Source organism: Tupaia chinensis, unplaced genomic scaffold (genome assembly GCF_000334495.1).
Source record: "Tupaia chinensis unplaced genomic scaffold, TupChi_1.0 Scaffold149333_1, whole genome shotgun sequence".
NCBI classification, from domain to species: domain Eukaryota; kingdom Metazoa; phylum Chordata; class Mammalia; order Scandentia; family Tupaiidae; genus Tupaia; species Tupaia belangeri.
In genome coordinates this window covers 3369353-3386940 of record NW_006209177.1, presented here as the reverse complement: position 1 = coordinate 3386940, position 17588 = coordinate 3369353, and the positions used below count along the sequence as shown (strand labels likewise).

General features: G+C 41.6%; 1 protein-coding gene across 3 annotated transcripts in view; it reads left to right on the top strand.

The window, feature by feature from the left end:
• Nucleotides 1-17588, top strand: part of TMEM185A (transmembrane protein 185A) — a gene marked incomplete at its 5' end in the record, with an annotated part of 48157 nt that overhangs the window by 13875 nt on the left and 16694 nt on the right. For 2 of the 3 annotated variants that reach the window (XR_001369896.2, XM_006171109.3), the window contains 3 exon segments: nucleotides 5249-5425; nucleotides 8305-8512; nucleotides 15187-15270. Coding sequence is in view for 2 of the 3 variants with exons in the window: in XM_006171109.3 (XP_006171171.2) it covers nucleotides 5249-5425; nucleotides 8305-8512; nucleotides 15187-15270 (469 nt within the window). 3 annotated transcript variants of the gene reach the window in all.

The following is a 17588-nucleotide window of genomic DNA, read 5'->3' as shown; positions in this document are numbered from 1 at the left end:
TTTTTTTTTTTTTTTTCCTCTTAGCTATTAGCTATTCTGACTGGGGTTAGGTGGTATCTCATTGTGATCAGGTTGTTATCTTTTTTATATATTTCTCTCTTGGTTTTTTTTTGAGAGATTTTTGCTATAGGGCACGTGCACTTGCCAGGAAGACAGAGACAGACAGAGAGACAGAGACAGAAAGTGAGAGATCACCCCCCAGGGGGGATGGTGAAGCCACAATTCCTTCTCCTCCATTCTCCTCTTGGGATCTTGGGCACGCACGCACATGTGCCTGGCGTGAGTTTAAGACACCAGGTCTGGGACTTGAACCGTGGTCAACTACATGAGAGTCCAGCAACATAGCCATTATGCTAACTGCTGGTCCCCTTATTTTTTTTATTTCTAAAAATCCTTTTTTATATACTGTATACAGGTACTTTGTCAGATACATGGTTTCAGAATATGTTCTCCCAGTTCTGGCTTGGCATTTCATTTTCTTAATATCTTTTCTTCTTCTTCTTTTTTTTTTGGAGAGGTTTTTGCTATAGGGCACACGCGCTCGCCAGAAAGACAGAGAGAGACAGAGAGACAGAAAGCGAGAAATCACCCCCCGGGAAGATGGCCACGCCACAGTCCCTTCTCCTCCATTCTCCTCTCGGAATCTTGGGCAGGAACCCACACGCGCCCAGCGTGAGTTTTAAGCCACCGGGTCCTGGACGCAAACCAGTCGACTACGTGGGAGTCCAGCGACATAGCCATTACGCTAACTGCTGGTCCCTTTAATTATATCTTTTAGAGAGTAAGAGTTTTTAACTTTGAAGAGTCCAATTTTTATATACAAGCTAAGAAATCTTTGCTTAACTAGGTCGTAAGTATTTTTCTCCTGTACGTTTTAGACATTTTATAGCTTTGGATATTACATTCATCTATGATTCACGTAAATTTTTATATATGTTGTGAAGTTGAGTCAAGGGGCATTTTCCCTATCTATCCAGCTATTCTGGTACCATTTATTGAAACATGGTTATTTTTTCCCATTGAATTGCCTTGATACCTTTGTGGAAAATGCACCAACCATGTATGTCTGGGTCTGTTTTTGGACACTCTATGTTCTACATGTCTGTGCTTATGCCAGTACCACATTGTCTTGATTATTGTAGCTTTCTAGTAAGCCTTGAAAGTACAGAACGTAAGTTGTCCAACTTTGTTCTTTCTCGTGATTGTTTTGCCTATTATAGTTCTTTTGCATTTTCATATGACTTTTGATGTCTCTATGCCAATTTCTACAAAGAGCCTACTGGAATTTTCATTTGGATTATAGTGGATCTTTAAAATAATTTGGCTAGGGCAGAAGCTGCTAAGATGCTGTGTTCCACATACAGGGACCACATGGGAGGCCTGAGTTCAAATCCTGGTCCAACCCAAAGGCTGGACATGGTGCTGTGTACCTGTAATCCCAGTGATTTGGGATGCTGAGGCAGGAAGTTGCAACATGGCAAGACTCTGTCTTAGAAGAAGAATAAGGAGAAGAGGGAGAAGAAGGAGAGGATAATTTGATGAAGGTAGTAGGCTAAATAATGGCCTTCAAAGATATCCACTTCTGGGGCCAGGTGATTGCGCTGTGGTAACACACAGGATCCACATGGGAAAGGTTCTGGGTTCACATCCCAGGACCTCTCTGAACATGGCAGGTGTGTGTACACTTGCCTGAGATCTGGGCCAGCTGATAGTGGGTGTGAATCATAGCATGGACACCCTGCGATGGTACCCATCTCTGTCTCTCATGAAAGAAATAAATAATAAACTATACACACACACACACACACACACACACACACACCTCTACCTTCATCTCTGGAGCCTATGAATATGTTATATTACATGGCAAAGGAGACTTTGTAAATGTATTTAAGGTTACAGTATTAGTTTCTATTATTACCATGACAAATTACCAGAAACTTATTGTTTAAAACTACACAAACCTACTGTCTTACAGATTCTTTTTATTTACTTATTTTACACATTCAATCACTGTACATCACAACAGTTTGTAAAATGAATTTTCCCAGCATAAGTACACTACACACCAGTCCAGTTAAAGATACTATCATACACATTATCATCAACAGACAACCCTCCATTTCCATGTCCCTTAAATGTCTTGCCTCTCTATTTTTCTCCTTGATTCCCTTCTTACCTTCTCCCACGTTCCATCCTCCTCCCACACTGTCTCTGGTATCCACAACCATTCTCCCTGCTACTATATCCTCCAGTCTTTCAGTTTCCACTATATTGTGCAGACATTCAGTATATATTAAGTGGGACAGACGACATCTCTCTTTCATAGTCTGGCTTGCTTCACTCAGTAGTAAATCTTCTATATTTATCCACTTTCTATCAAATGCCAGGGTCTTCTTTTTTATGGCTGAATAGTATTCCATAGTGTGTATGTGCCACACTTTTTCAATCTATTCATTTGTTCATGTACATTTTGGTTGATTTCTTGTCGTACCAATTGTGAAGAATGCTGCAACATAGGTGTACAAGGTCTTTTATGACTGAGCATTTTCCTATCCTTCAGGTAGATATACAGGAGTAGAATTGCTGAATCATATGATAGTTCTATTTATAGGTCTTTAGGGAACCTCCATATTGTCCTCCACAGTGGCTGTACTAACTTACATTCCCACCAACAGTGTAGGAGAGTTCCCTTTTCATCACAGCCTCGCCAGCACTTACCATTTTAAATCTTACCCGTTTTGACAGGAGTTAGGTGGTATCTCATTGTGGTTTTGGTTTGCATCTCCCTTATGATAAGGGCTGTTGTCTTATAGATTCTTTAGGTAAGAAATCCTAGTACAGCATGATTTAGTTGGGTCTTCTGCTTAGAGTCTCACAAGGTCAAAATCCAACTGTTAACAGGATTGTACCTTTCAGGAGGCTCTGGGGATTAACTGCTTCTAAGCTCACCTGGACTATTGTCAGAGTTTCACTCCTTGTGATTGTAGAACTGAGGTTTTCTATTTCCTTGCTGGCAGCCAGGAGTCATCCTGAGCTTCTGGAGACTGCATTTCCTTGGCTCATAGTTTCTTTCCTCCGTATTCAAAGCCAGCAGTGGCACATCAAATCCTTCTCATGTCTGGAATCTCCCTGAAAGCCTTTTCCTTCATTTCTTCTCTTCTACCACATCTATTTGACTTACTGTTCTGCCTTATTCTTCTTTTAAGGGTTCATGTGATTTCATTGGACCACCTGGATAATCCAGGATAATCTCCCTATTTTGAGGTCAGCTGATTAGTGACCTTAATTTCATATGCATAGGTCCTTCACAGTAGTACTTGGATTAGTGTTTATTGAACCACCAGTGGACTGGAGTCTTGAATCATCTTTAGAATTTTGCTTATTAAGTTATGGAATTTAAAATAGGGAGATTAGCCTGGTTTATCCAGGTAGACCCATTATAATCACATCTCCCCCACCACCCCCAATGGGACCTGGTCACATCACAATATTTTTTCCTCCTTTTTCTATCCTGTCAGTATACTGGGCATGCATACGCATGTATACACACACAACACACACACACATGCCCAACATGTTTTTTAAGCTGCCCAGGTCAGGATTCAAACTGCAGTGTGCTGTATGGGATCTTGCTCCTTCTGTACAGTGATTAACCAGTGTGCTGTGAGGCTGACTCTATGTGAACTCTTAAAAGCAGAGAACTTTCTCTGACTGGAAATAGGAGAGTTGTGGCAAAAGGAGAAGTCAGAAAAATTCCACCTATAAGAAAGAGTTTATATGCTATTCTTGGCTTTGATAGGTAGGGGGACTAAGTGCAAGGATCCAAGAAAGGCTTTTAGTATCTAAGGGCATCCCTCAATTGACAGCCAGCAAACAGGCAGACACTTCAGTCCTATGACCACAAGAAACTGGATTCTGCCAACAATCTGAATAAGACTTGCACAATCTCCTTATATGAACTCCATCAATAGACATATTGATTTCAGCCTTGTGAGACACTGAGCAGAGAAACCAACCATCTTATCTGGCCTCCCATCACATAGAACTATAACATACTACATTTATGTTGTTTTAAACTGCTAAATTTGTGATAATTGATTATGGCAGCAATAGACTAAAATATTAATATAGCCACTGCAGCTTGCTTTTGGTTAGTGTTTGGTATGACTTTTTCTGTCCTTTTACCTTTAGTCTACCTGTGATTTTACAGATTAAAGTGGGGTTCTTATAGACAACATATAGTTGTCTTACTGATGATCCAATCTGATCTTTTTCTTTGAAAAAGATATTTAGATCATTTACATTTAATGTAATTATTGACAGATTTTGGCTTTAACTACCTTCTCTCTGCAACCTGCAAACTCTTCCGTCAGTAAACTGAGACAATAGTAGGGTTTATTTCCTTTGTTTCTCACCCTCCTCCCTTCCCTCTCCTTCCACCTTCACTCTGTTACTCACTGCTTACCGTGCAATGTCTGAAAATTGTTTGTATATTTCATCTTGATTTTGTTTAAGATGAGAAGGTGAATTCTATTTCTGTTGTTGCATCAATGCTAGAAGTAGAAGTTCTCAACAATATAAGTTCTAATTAATATTTTGAGAACATTCTCTGATAGAAATTCCTTGTTATGTGAGGTATGAGAATGTGTGTGTGTGTGTGTATCTAATTTATTTAATCATGAAAACTTGTAATACATGTACTAAAATGTACATGCCATATGAACATAGCACTTAGCCAAAAAAATAGAATCAAATAATCCACCACTGGCAGAACTTGACTTTAATCAGAATATATCCTCCTTTCCCAGTCTCCATGTTTTGATGTGGCTGATTCCTTCTACCTGGAATGCTTCCTCATCTCATTTCCTATCTTTCTTGGCATATTTCTGCGTGTCTAGGATGTCTACCTCTCTGCTTCCCAGCACCTTAGACAGAATTTGTATTTCCTTTTCCTAGCTCCCTCAGAACCTTGCCCAAAGCACCATTTCTGCAGTATGCTGCATTACATTTTTCTGTGTAGAATTTCTCCTACCAGGAAGCCCTGGAAAGGCAGGAACTTGCTAAATTCTTCTTTATGTTTCTTTTATCTCCAACACAGAATGTCTACTGCATCGAACTTTCCAATAAATGATTGTTTGAGTAGTGACTCTTTTATGTGCTAAAAAATACTGCCATTTTACTGCATCATTCAGTATCACATGTTTATAAAAGTGAATCCTCTTTCATTATTGTGCTTTTCTCCTAGTAAATTCCTCATCTATGCCTGTCTGCTGCTCTTCTCTGTGCTGCTGGCCCTTCGTCTGGATGGCATCATTCAGTGGAGTTACTGGGCCGTCTTCGCTCCAATATGGCTGTGGAAGTTAATGGTCATCGTTGGAGCGTCAGTTGGAACTGGAGTCTGGGCACGAAACCCTCAATATCGGTAATTCTACTTTATAAAGCCCACTTGTTTGTATTCCAAGGGAGCAATGGCTTGATTTTTCTCATTTTGTGTCAAGTAAGGACCATTTCCATTTCTGCCTATCTGGGAGTTTTATAGAACTATAGTACAGGGAAACAGATCTTTTCTGTGTTTTTAAACAGTAGGTATTTGATATGTATTTTCTTACCAAAGCAGTGTTGTTTTGAGTGGTTAACTGCCTAGCCAGCCCACAGATGCCTATATAACCCAAAGTGTACTAAAAATACAGAACTGGCATGCCATACTAGACTAAGAAGTATATTTGTAAGAGAAGGCATCATAGTTCTATGATCTGTCAGTAGGGATCTTTGCCCAGTTGAGTTATGAAAACTGGGGCTCTCCTTGTTCCACTGTCTAGTTCTGGGCTGTTAGGACTGTTAATGGTGAGGAGAAGGTAACTTGACCAGGAGTCAGTGAATGCCTGGGACAGGGACTGGAATATGAGGAGAGTTGAGGGCTAGCTGTTGAGAATTGAGCAGAGGCTTTCAGGACAGGGGAAAGGGATGTCCTTTACTTTCTCTAACTCCCCCTGCCTCCCCAGCACTATTCTTGGATGCTTCAACTAGTGTAAATTCCTGGGAGTTAGACCACGCCAGGGTGCAGCCTACTGTTGTGGCCTGTGAGGGCCTCTCTCTTCTCTTTCACTGAGGCTTGAACTATATCAAGGAGAAGAGGGAGACCTGAGAGTGGGGCCTAGGGAGGGAAGAACTGTAGCAGGCAGATGGAGGGAAGGGGAGGTATGTGCAGCTCCTCGTGGGTATCTGTAGAAATTGGAACCACAGCAGCTCTTTTAATTCTTGATTGGTTGAAAATTTAGATTATGTAAATTTTATATCACAAACAAATTTATTAATAAGAACTTTAAAGCAGCTGGACAACCAGCCTTGACAGACAAGGGACACTTATGTAGCTATCTCAAAGTTCTTTTTGAAGTTATTTGTGTGGCTGCACATCTTTTCTTTTTTATGAGATAGTTTCAGGTTTCTGATGTTTGCTCCACAAAGAATGAAAAGTTAAATAGCTAAATATTTTAGTATCCACTGAGTAATATTTTGTAGCTATTGGATTATTGGAAAAGTCATGATGCATTTTTACATAGAAAAACATAGCAAAAAAGTCATGATTTTTCTGACAATACAATATTTGAACTTTTCTCTCTTGGGTTAAGATTTTTTGAGCAAAGAAAGGAATTTGAGCATTGAACACAAGGAACATACTGATGTCATTCTAATATTAACATTAACCAGTAGTCCACTGCTGGTCATACAGGAATAAAAAATCTCTGACCTCGTTTTTTCTATGTCCTAGACTCAAATGAATTTATTACCAACAAGACTTGTGTAGTATAAATGTTCACTTGTATTTTGAATGAATAATATAGAACTTTCAAAGGCATTACAAAGCTTTTTCCTGATTAGTGGCATTATCATTTTTTATTTGTTAATCCATTAAGTTCATACATGATATCAATGATACAGCTAGTTAAACTGATTTATTTGAGAACAGTTTTAACTCTTTTGTTCTTTTTCTTCTGTCAGGTGTTAATTCATCCTAACAATATAGAAAGGCAAATAAAAATACTTTTATACTTTTTGTCTGCATTTTTAAATAGCACCTAACAATAGTTAATATATAGGAGTATTCAAAAAGTTTGTCAGAATGAGTATTAAAAAATCATGGAACCAGCAGATTGCATAATGGTTATGTTGCTGGACTCCCACATAGTCGACCACAGTTTGAGTCCTGGACCTGGGTAACTTAAAACTCATGCCGGGCGTGTGTGTGTCAAGTCCTGGACCTGGTAGATTGCCTTCTCTCTCTCCTCTCTCTCCCTCTCTCTCTCTCTCTTTCTCTCTCTCTCTTTCTCATTTTGTGTGTGTGTGTGTGTGTGTGTGTGTGTGTGTGTGTGTACCCAATCTCCCAAGAGGAGAATGGAGGAGAAGGGATTGTGCCATCACCATCCTCCTCAGGGGGTGATTTCTCACTTTCTGTCTCTCTGTTTCTGTATGGCTGGTGAGCACACAGGCCCTATAGCAAAAATCTTTCTTTTTTTTTTTTTTAAGAATTATTTTACCGAACTTTATTCATTTATTTATTTATTTTAATTTGACCAGAGAGGGACAGAGAGAGAGAGAGAGAGTGAGCACAAGCCACCAGGTCCAGGACTTGAACCATGGTCGGCCACGTGGGAGTCCAGCACCCTTAACCACCATACCACCTGCGGGACCCACAAAAACCTCTTAAAAAATTCACAGGTTACCATTTTATTTTTGCACCAAAGTAAACTCATACATTAATTCCATTTTTCATGAACTTTTTTAAGTTCCCACCTATTGTATCAAAATATAATGCCCTCTTGTTCATAAATCTATAGTTACTTTTATAGTATTGCATGAAATGTGATTTACATGCTTTTTAATTCACTGAGAGATAAGGATCATAAGACTTGGGATACTTGATTAGCGTTTATTAATAGCAGAAGTAATCAGCTGGAATCATCTGGGGAGTAATTACTGTAGCTGAATTTAAAGTTATGAACAAAAGTATTTATGAATATTGTCAGGAAAAACCAGTTGTGACTATTGTGAGAATATCCTTATACAATTAAAACATTAAAGTCTGAGTCTGTCATAATGTTGATTTCTTGTCATGTGCTAGTTCTTTGATGTTTGAAATATTGCTTCTTAGGCTTAAGTGAGCTTCGTACCTGATTTTCACTTGCATGTTGTCAAATTATCAAGTAAAATTTGAAGGATCAACATATGTTGGTACGTGCCATGAACTGCCTGCTATAACGGAGATTCTGAACTGAGGGTATTACTTCTTCTGTCCCATTTTAGAGCAGAAGGAGAAACGTGCGTGGAGTTCAAAGCCATGTTAATTGCAGTATGCATCCACTTGCTCCTGTTGATGTTCGAAGTTCTGGTCTGTGACAGGATCGAAAGAGGAAGCCATTTCTGGCTGCTGGTCTTCATGCCACTCTTCTTTGTTTCCCCGGTATCTGTTGCAGCCTGTGTTTGGGGCTTTCGACATGACAGGTCACTAGAGGTGAGCTTTCTATATATATTTTAACAGATAGAGGCCGAGAGAGAGAGAGAGAGAGAAAGAGAGAGAGAAAACACTCCAATTGGGTCTGCTCATGCCACAGTCCTTTTTCTTCCACTCCTCCTTCCTGTCAGAGTTTTGGGCATACATTGTCAGGGTTGAGATTAGTTGGCCACGTGGGATGTAGCTCCCTTAACCACTGTGCTATGGAGCCAGCCAAGATTTCTGTTTGGTCAGTTTTTCCAATGTCAGTTTTTTATCCTTTGTTAGGAAGAGATTGATCTTTAACTCTACATCTTGGTATACATATTTGTATACTGTATAAGGAAATAAAAGATGGGGAAAAAAAATTTTTTTTCTTGACTTAGAACATCGGTTTTTCACCCAGGCTATCTATCTTCTCCCAGCTTCATGTCTTTACCTATCCACATGCATCAGTCAATCTTCTCCAAAGAGCCAATAGGGTAGATAGAGATATATATAGATAGATTGATTTTTATTTTAAGAGAGGTTTTTGCTATAGGGCATGTATGCTTGGTGGAAAGACAGAGTGACAGAAAGGGAGAAATTACCCCGCAGAGGGGATGGCCACACCGCAGTCCCTTCTCCTTCGTTTTCCTCTCGGGATCTTGGGCATGCACACACACGTGCCCAGCATGAGTTTGAAGCTGCCAGGTCTGGGACTTGAACTGCAGTCAACTATGTGGGAATCCAGTGATGTAACTATTACTCCATCTGCTGGTCCCTATATTGATTAATTTTAAGAAACTGGATCATGTGATCATAGGAGCTGGCAAGTATGAAATCTGTAGGGCAGTAGACAGGCTGGAGATATGGCAGGAGTTGACACTGGAGTCCCAAGGCAGGCTTTCTCTGTTGGAAACCTCATTTTTGCTCTTAAAGTCTTCAGTGTATTAGATGAGGCCCACTCACAGTATCCAGGGTAGTCTCCTTTATTTAAAGTCAATATAATTCATTCACTACAAGCCTACCTTAGTGTTTGAACTGGATACTATAGCCCAGCGAAGGTGACACATAAAACTACCTATCTCATCCCCTCAGAGTCTGTGATCTCACATGTCACCTGCTCCCTGGTTAGCTTATTCTGATGTGCCCATGTTGTTTATTCATCAAGTATTCACTATATGTCAAACCCTACATCTTGGTATACTGTATAAGGAAATAAAAGATGGGGAAAAAAAATTTTTTTTCTTGACTTAGAACATCGGTTTTTCACCCAGGCTATCTATCTTCTCCCAGCTTCATGTCTTTACCTATCCACATGCATCAGTCAATCTTCTCCAAAGAGCCAATAGGGTAGATAGAGATATATATAGATAGATTGATTTTTATTTTAAGAGAGGTTTTTGCTATAGGGCATGTATGCTTGGTGGAAAGACAGAGTGACAGAAAGGGAGAAATTACCCCGCAGAGGGGATGGCCACACCGCAGTCCCTTCTCCTTCGTTTTCCTCTCGGGATCTTGGGCATGCACACACACGTGCCCAGCATGAGTTTGAAGCTGCCAGGTCTGGGACTTGAACTGCAGTCAACTATGTGGGAATCCAGTGATGTAACTATTACTCCATCTGCTGGTCCCTATATTGATTAATTTTAAGAAACTGGATCATGTGATCATAGGAGCTGGCAAGTATGAAATCTGTAGGGCAGTAGACAGGCTGGAGATATGGCAGGAGTTGACACTGGAGTCCCAAGGCAGGCTTTCTCTGTTGGAAACCTCATTTTTGCTCTTAAAGTCTTCAGTGTATTAGATGAGGCCCACTCACAGTATCCAGGGTAGTCTCCTTTATTTAAAGTCAATATAATTCATTCACTACAAGCCTACCTTAGTGTTTGAACTGGATACTATAGCCCAGCGAAGGTGACACATAAAACTACCTATCTCATCCCCTCAGAGTCTGTGATCTCACATGTCACCTGCTCCCTGGTTAGCTTATTCTGATGTGCCCATGTTGTTTATTCATCAAGTATTCACTATATGTCAAACCCCTTTTTCCTAAGCATAGGACATACACAGATGAATAAAGCACCATGACTAGTGATGTTATTACTAGTAATGAACATAATTGCAGGTAACATTTATTGAACATTTACTGTGTGCCAGCACTTCACATGAAAGAGAGAGGATCTTAGTAAATACAGCTGCCCTGTGAGGTAGGTGCAGTTGCTTCCCACAGAGGGTATGAAATTTGTTCAGATCCCACATAGCAGGGCACAGCCAGGCTTCTATCTCAGTCAACATGACCCCACAGCCTGGGCACTTAATGACCTAGCAGCTAAGGGCTGAAGCTGAGCATTGATTGATAGGGGCAGAGGCTAGCACAGGCTCTAGAGGCCTTGTTTGGGGGCTGTGAGGGTAAAAAGTGGCAGAAGGTAACTGCATTTGGGTTGGAGAGAACATTTAGAAATGGAGAGTGGGTGGGGTGGGTGAGCCTTGGTAGGTGCATAGGTGTGAGGGAAAGGCATCCAGCAAGAAGGACAGTGATGAAGCAAAGCCTTCTGGGACCAGGAAGGGAGAGCACTGCCTAGACTGAGCAGTACTCACAGTATTGTCTACATACTATCAGACAGGGGCAGAGAAGAATGTGCAGGAAACATGCAGATGTTTGGAACATTGTTTCTTAGGAAGCAAAAGCATGTTCAGGGCCAGTCTGCACTGGGCATTTCTTCTAGAGAGTGAGCTCTCATGTAATCATACTCTTGGCATTCCTACCTGGGGAAGGACCAGGTTTTTGTGTTACAGGAAGAGGAGTACCTGCTTTAACTTGTGAGGCCTAGGAGAGGCTCAGATGGAGGTTTGAAGAGGAGCCGGGCTCTACCAGTGCACCCTGGGAAGAGAGATGGCATTTTTCAGGCACACTAAGGTATCCAGGCATAAGGATACCCATTAGCCTAGTGGCCACAGTGGCTCAGGTATGACTAGAGCAGCTGGTAGAAGGCAGCTGTTGGAGTGGGGGACAGTGGGTCTATACAGACATGGGGCTGAATTGGGTGGGGTGCATCCTCAGCCCCTCAAAGCATGTGCTGTAGAGCCTAGGCACCCTGTGATTCACAGACACCAGGGGATAGTGAACATTTGAACAATGACACCTGCAATCTCTTGGGACACCATAGAAGCTCCTAGCTTGAAAGAGTTTACGGGTTTATTATTGGATCACACTACATTCCTTCTGATGACATCCTATCTTTGAGTAGTTGGGTTTTCAGTAGCTATAATTAAAAGATTATGTTGTGTGAAAATTGGGGTGAAGAAGAGGTAATGAGAGTGGAAGTACCTTATCTAATTCCGAGGTTTGGGAAGTTGTGTACTACCTAACGGGAATACACATTCCACCAGGAGTTAGTTGAAGTTACTTATGAATGAAATAAAAATAATATTTGCGGGACCAGCAGTTGGCATAATGGCTATGTCACTGGACTTCCATGTAGTGGACCACGGTTCAAGTCCTTGACCCAGTGGCTTAAACTCACGCTGGGCACATGTGCATGCATGCCCAAGATCCTGAGAGGAGAATGGAGAAGGGATTGTGACATGGCCATCCCCTCTGGGGAGTGATTTCTCACTTTCTGTCTCTGTCTGTCTCTCTCTCTGTCTTTCTGGCGAGCGCATGTGCCCTATAGCAAAAACCTCTCTCCCCCCCCCAAAAAAAAATTTGCTTTTGGTTTATATGAATTTTTTATGGTGGTTACTTAAGACAGAAATACTTATTAAGTTTAGATCTAGTCACTTAAATAAATGAAACTGTTAGATACATCTTGGTCTGAGGTCTGTGTCACTAATGGCCTGTGAACTGAGAACTCTTGAGCATCCTTGGGTCAGGTCACAATTTCATTCTGTAGACAGTGGCGAATACTGTCACCAGAAGAGAGGCCTGGTGGGCATTTGGGAGCAGAAGACCATTAAGACTGGAGGTGGGAAGGCTAGTAAGGGGGCTGCTGAAGTGGTTTGAGGAAATTGGTAGTAAAGAGGAGGAGGCCATCATGATCGGGACCAAGAGGGGGCAGAGGATTCAAGAGAAGTTAGATGGTAGAGTAGACAAAGTTTGGTGACTGAGTATGAGAATGTGGGGAAAGAAGATAGGGTGTTTCCCAAGTTTGCAGTTTGGGTAAGTAGGCTGCTGTGATGTCTTGCAGTGATATGGAAGGGTACAGGAAGGGGAATAGCAGGGGTCAAAGGGGAGAGGATACTGAACTCCATTGGGGAGTGGCTTCATTTGAGGTATCTCTCAGAGAGCCACGTGGAATGTGTACATCGGCATCTGGTGTATAGCAGGAAGGTTAGGTGGGAAATAGATTTGAGAAACAACTACTAGGAGGTCCTGCAAGCCTGGGCCACAACTGAAATTTCTTTTCTCCCATCCCAGGGTAGAGTGAGTGAGGGAAAGTATGTAGATGTTTGTGTGTGTCTTTCTAAAGTGGGAAGAGAAGGCTGAGTTTAAGGCCCTCATGGCATCACCATTTAAGGAGAGGAAAAGGAAACTGAGAAGGAATTGTCAGAGCACTCGGAGGAGGCCAAGACTATGTGATGGGATCCTAGAAGCCCAGGAGGAGGGGTGTAGGAGAAAAGAATGGTCAGTATCCACTGTCTGCTGCCTCCCGGTTATTGGTGACAGTAGTTTTCTGGTGGTTGTGGGAACAGAGGCCAGATCACAGTGAGGAGAGGTGGAATGTCAGATGAAGCAAGGGGTCTTCAGTGTCCATCACCGTCTCACGGAACTCAGAGAGCTAAGGCTCAGAGGCATACTGAATCAAGGGAAGAGTGGGCTTACTTGGGCTGGGAATTGCTTTTGATTTTAGTATGAAGGAGGTAACTTGTTTCTGGGCCTCTGGGAAGTATCAGTGGAACAGGCAAGATTAAAGATGTAGTAAAGATCTGTAATTGATGTCTTGATGTGACAGGGCCCTCAAGAAGCCAGAAGGAAGAGGTGAGGTGCAAGGCCAAGTTCTGGGTATAAGAAGAAGGAAGTTCTAGGTTGGTTAAAAGTAGACAGCTTGATGGGAGCAGGAACTTGGGGGCCTTGGGGGCTACACTGCAGATTGCCTCTGTTCTTTTGGGAGAGGTTTTTTTGTTTTGTTTTGTTTTGTTTTGTTTTGCTATAGAGCGTGTGTGCTCGCCAGACAGAGACAGAGAGACAGAAAGCGAGAAATCAGCCTTGCAGTGATATGGAAGGGTACAGGAAGGGGAATAGCAGGGGTCAAAGGGGAGAGGATACTGAACTCCATTGGGGAGTGGCTTCATTTGAGGTATCTCTCAGAGAGCCACGTGGAATGTGTACATCGGCATCTGGTGTATAGCAGGAAGGTTAGGTGGGAAATAGATTTGAGAACCAACTACTAGGAGGTCCTGCAAGCCTGGGCCACAACTGAAATTTCTTTTCTCCCATCCCAGGGTAGAGTGAGTGAGGGAAAGTATGTAGATGTTTGTGTGTGTCTTTCTAAAGTGGGAAGAGAAGGCTGAGTTTAAGGCCCTCATGGCATCACCATTTAAGGAGAGGAAAAGGAAACTGAGAAGGAATTGTCAGAGCACTCGGAGGAGGCCAAGACTATGTGATGGGATCCTAGAAGCCCAGGAGGAGGGGTGTAGGAGAAAAGAATGGTCAGTATCCACTGTCTGCTGCCTCCCGGTTATTGGTGACAGTAGTTTTCTGGTGGTTGTGGGAACAGAGGCCAGATCACAGTGAGGAGAGGTGGAATGTCAGATGAAGCAAGGGGTCTTCAGTGTCCATCACCGTCTCACGGAACTCAGAGAGCTAAGGCTCAGAGGCATACTGAATCAAGGGAAGAGTGGGCTTACTTGGGCTGGGAATTGCTTTTGATTTTAGTATGAAGGAGGTAACTTGTTTCTGGGCCTCTGGGAAGTATCAGTGGAACAGGCAAGATTAAAGATGTAGTAAAGATCTGTAATTGATGTCTTGATGTGACAGGGCCCTCAAGAAGCCAGAAGGAAGAGGTGAGGTGCAAGGCCAAGTTCTGGGTATAAGAAGAAGGAAGTTCTAGGTTGGTTAAAAGTAGACAGCTTGATGGGAGCAGGAACTTGGGGGCCTTGGGGGCTACACTGCAGATTGCCTCTGTTCTTTTGGGAGAGGTTTTTTTGTTTTGTTTTGTTTTGTTTTGTTTTGCTATAGAGCGTGTGTGCTCGCCAGACAGAGACAGAGAGACAGAAAGCGAGAAATCAGCCCCCAGCGGGGATGGCCACGCCTCAATCCCTTCTCCTCCATTCTCCTCTCAGGATCTTGGGCACACATGCACACGCGCACGCACCCAGCGTGAATTTTAAGCCACCGGCTCCAGGACGCGAACCATGGTCGACTACGTGGGAGTCCAGCAACATAGCCATTATGCTAACTGCTGGTCCCAAGATTGCCTCTGTTCCTGATGCATCTGGAAAGGAAGTCATCATCTGATCAAGCAGTACTCAGGCCTCAACTAGCAGGAAGGGCAAGGCAGAGGGAAGGGATGAGGCAGGAGGCCAGGGCATGTTTCTCCTTGGCAGGGCACTGCTGTACATCTCTGGTGCCAAACATCAGGTATCCAGTGTAAGGGAATCAAAGTTACACTGTTCCATAATTTGCATTGCCTTTTAGTGTGTTCACATAATAACTGCAGTACTGGATACAACTTTTACTTTGTTTAACTGATTCTTCTCTTTAATTTTAGTTAGAAATCCTGTGTTCTGTCAACATTCTCCAGTTTATATTCATTGCCTTAAGACTGGACAAGATCATCCACTGGCCCTGGCTTGTATGTAACTTTTTAAATCCTTAAATAAAAATTTTTCTGTTTTTATTATGAAAGTAATTCTTGTTCATTGTAGAAAACTTGGAAGACAGACAAGCATAGGTAATAAGCTAATAATCATTCATTATCCCACCACTGGGAGATAACATGGTTAGTGTTTTTTTTTATTTCCTTGTTTTATATAAATAGTTGGGACCATACTGTGTATATCATTTTATATCCTGCTGTTTTGTTTTAATAATGTGTCAAATAACTTTCATTAAAGTTTAATTGATGCAAAATGCTATTCAAATTCATTTGTCAAGTCATCCCCTTATGGTTCTTGCCATGTTTTGTCATTTTAAATCATGCTGCAGTGTGTATTTCTTTTTCTTTTCTTTCTTTCTTTTTTTTTTTTTTTGGAGAGGTTTTTGCTATAGGCCATGTGCGCTCGCCAGACAGAGAAAGACAGAGAGACAGAAAGCAAGAAATCACCCCCCGGTGGGATGGCCACACCACAATCTCTTCTCTTCCGTTCTCCTCTCGGGATCTTGGGCACGCACACGTGCCCGGCGTGAGTTTTAAGCCACCAGATCCAGGACACGAACCACGGTCGACTACGTGGGAGTCCAGCGACACAGCCATTACGCTAACTGCTGGTCCCCTGCAGTGTGTATTTTTGTGCACAGAAATCTGTGCCCATATTTTAAAATTGTTTTCTTAGGAAATACTCCAGAAATTTATCACTGGGCTAGAGGATGGAAACTTTTTGAAATTCTTAAATACATACATATATGTATTTAAAAGCTGTACCAACTTACACTTTTGCTTGGAGTGGGGTCTAAGTCATTCTTCTAAACCATGACTTTGGTTAATGGATGTCTGGTTAAAATTGACTGTGGGTAAACAGATGGATAGATGGATGTATAGGGGGATAGATAGGTAGGTAAGTAGATAAATGTCAAGCTGCAAATTACAGAATTCAGTATGGTTTCAACTAATAAATCTATAGAAAGAGGATTGAGAACAAAGGCAAAAGAATTGTATTGTCTCTGTCATGCCAGTATTTCTGGTTTGGGTTTTATTTGCCGCCATGCTATTTGGTGTATACTTGTGTACACAGGACATTTCCTGTATTAAACTTAATTTATCTTTAAAAAAGAGACAAAATAAAAATTATATTTAAAAAGGAGTCAAATAAAAATTACACTAAAAATATTCAGTAGGGGGCAGGGATAAAAATTAAGAGAATATAAGTAGACTAAAAGTAAAGGTAGTATTCATCACTCTTGCCCAAAGCCTTTGATTAAATATTCATAATCAAAACTATTATTCAGGCACTAATCCTACATCTTCAGGATTCTACATCTGGAGAGTGATCGTTTGGGTCAGACAAACCTGGACAAGGCCAAATTTTAGGTATAAGTTACAATCAGAAGGAAAAAAATGATTAGGAATTTTTAATGCTTTCCATAAGTGAGAAAAAGGATTTTTCCACTGTCCAGCCCATGCAGATATCAGTGGATGAAGAAATCTGACTGTACATGTTTCCCATAATGACCAAGAGAGATCTCTAAGGTTCTATGCATGAAGAGAAGTCCAGTAAATGTGAGTCTCTTCACAGATTTGCTTTAGTTAGTGGAAAACAGGTTGGGCATAGACTCTTCAGCAAAACCTACAATTCAGAATGCCAGGCAACCTTAGAATGAGTTAAAAGTAATGGACCAAATCAAATCATAGATCTGAAAGTGAAATGTAAAACTATAGAACTGTCAAAAGAAAAGATAGTATAAAATCTTTGGGGCCTGTTATTACACAGATTTCTTAAACATGGCACCAGAGGTTCAGAGGGAGGGAGACAGCAGCAGCATGGTGGTCAGGAATGAGCTACCCAACCCTCCATGAGGGATGTGAGACCATGTTATTTGGAAGTCCCACAGTACACCCCCTAGTCCTCACAGTAAACTAGTTCTCCTGCCTTTTGCTGCCACTGCCAGCCTGAGGGTAGGACTGGCTGGATAACTCTCCCTCCCACCCCATGCACAAGCCCACAGGCTGGGACCATGGAGGACATGAAGCTGGAGCCCCCCTTCTACAATGCAAAGAGGATGCCCACTGAGGAAAGGACCTACCCAGTGAGAGAGAGATACAGGAAATTTTACCTGGATTGTTTTTAAGATCATATTCTTCCGCTATGAAAAGCAAGTTACCTATCCTATAAAAACAGAATAACTCATGTAATATACATATGACAAAATATTGAAGCAAGTTTTATTAAACCAAACTTTCAGTAATTATTTCAATATTTAGTCTTGGATATTACAGATAATCCAGTTAAAAAT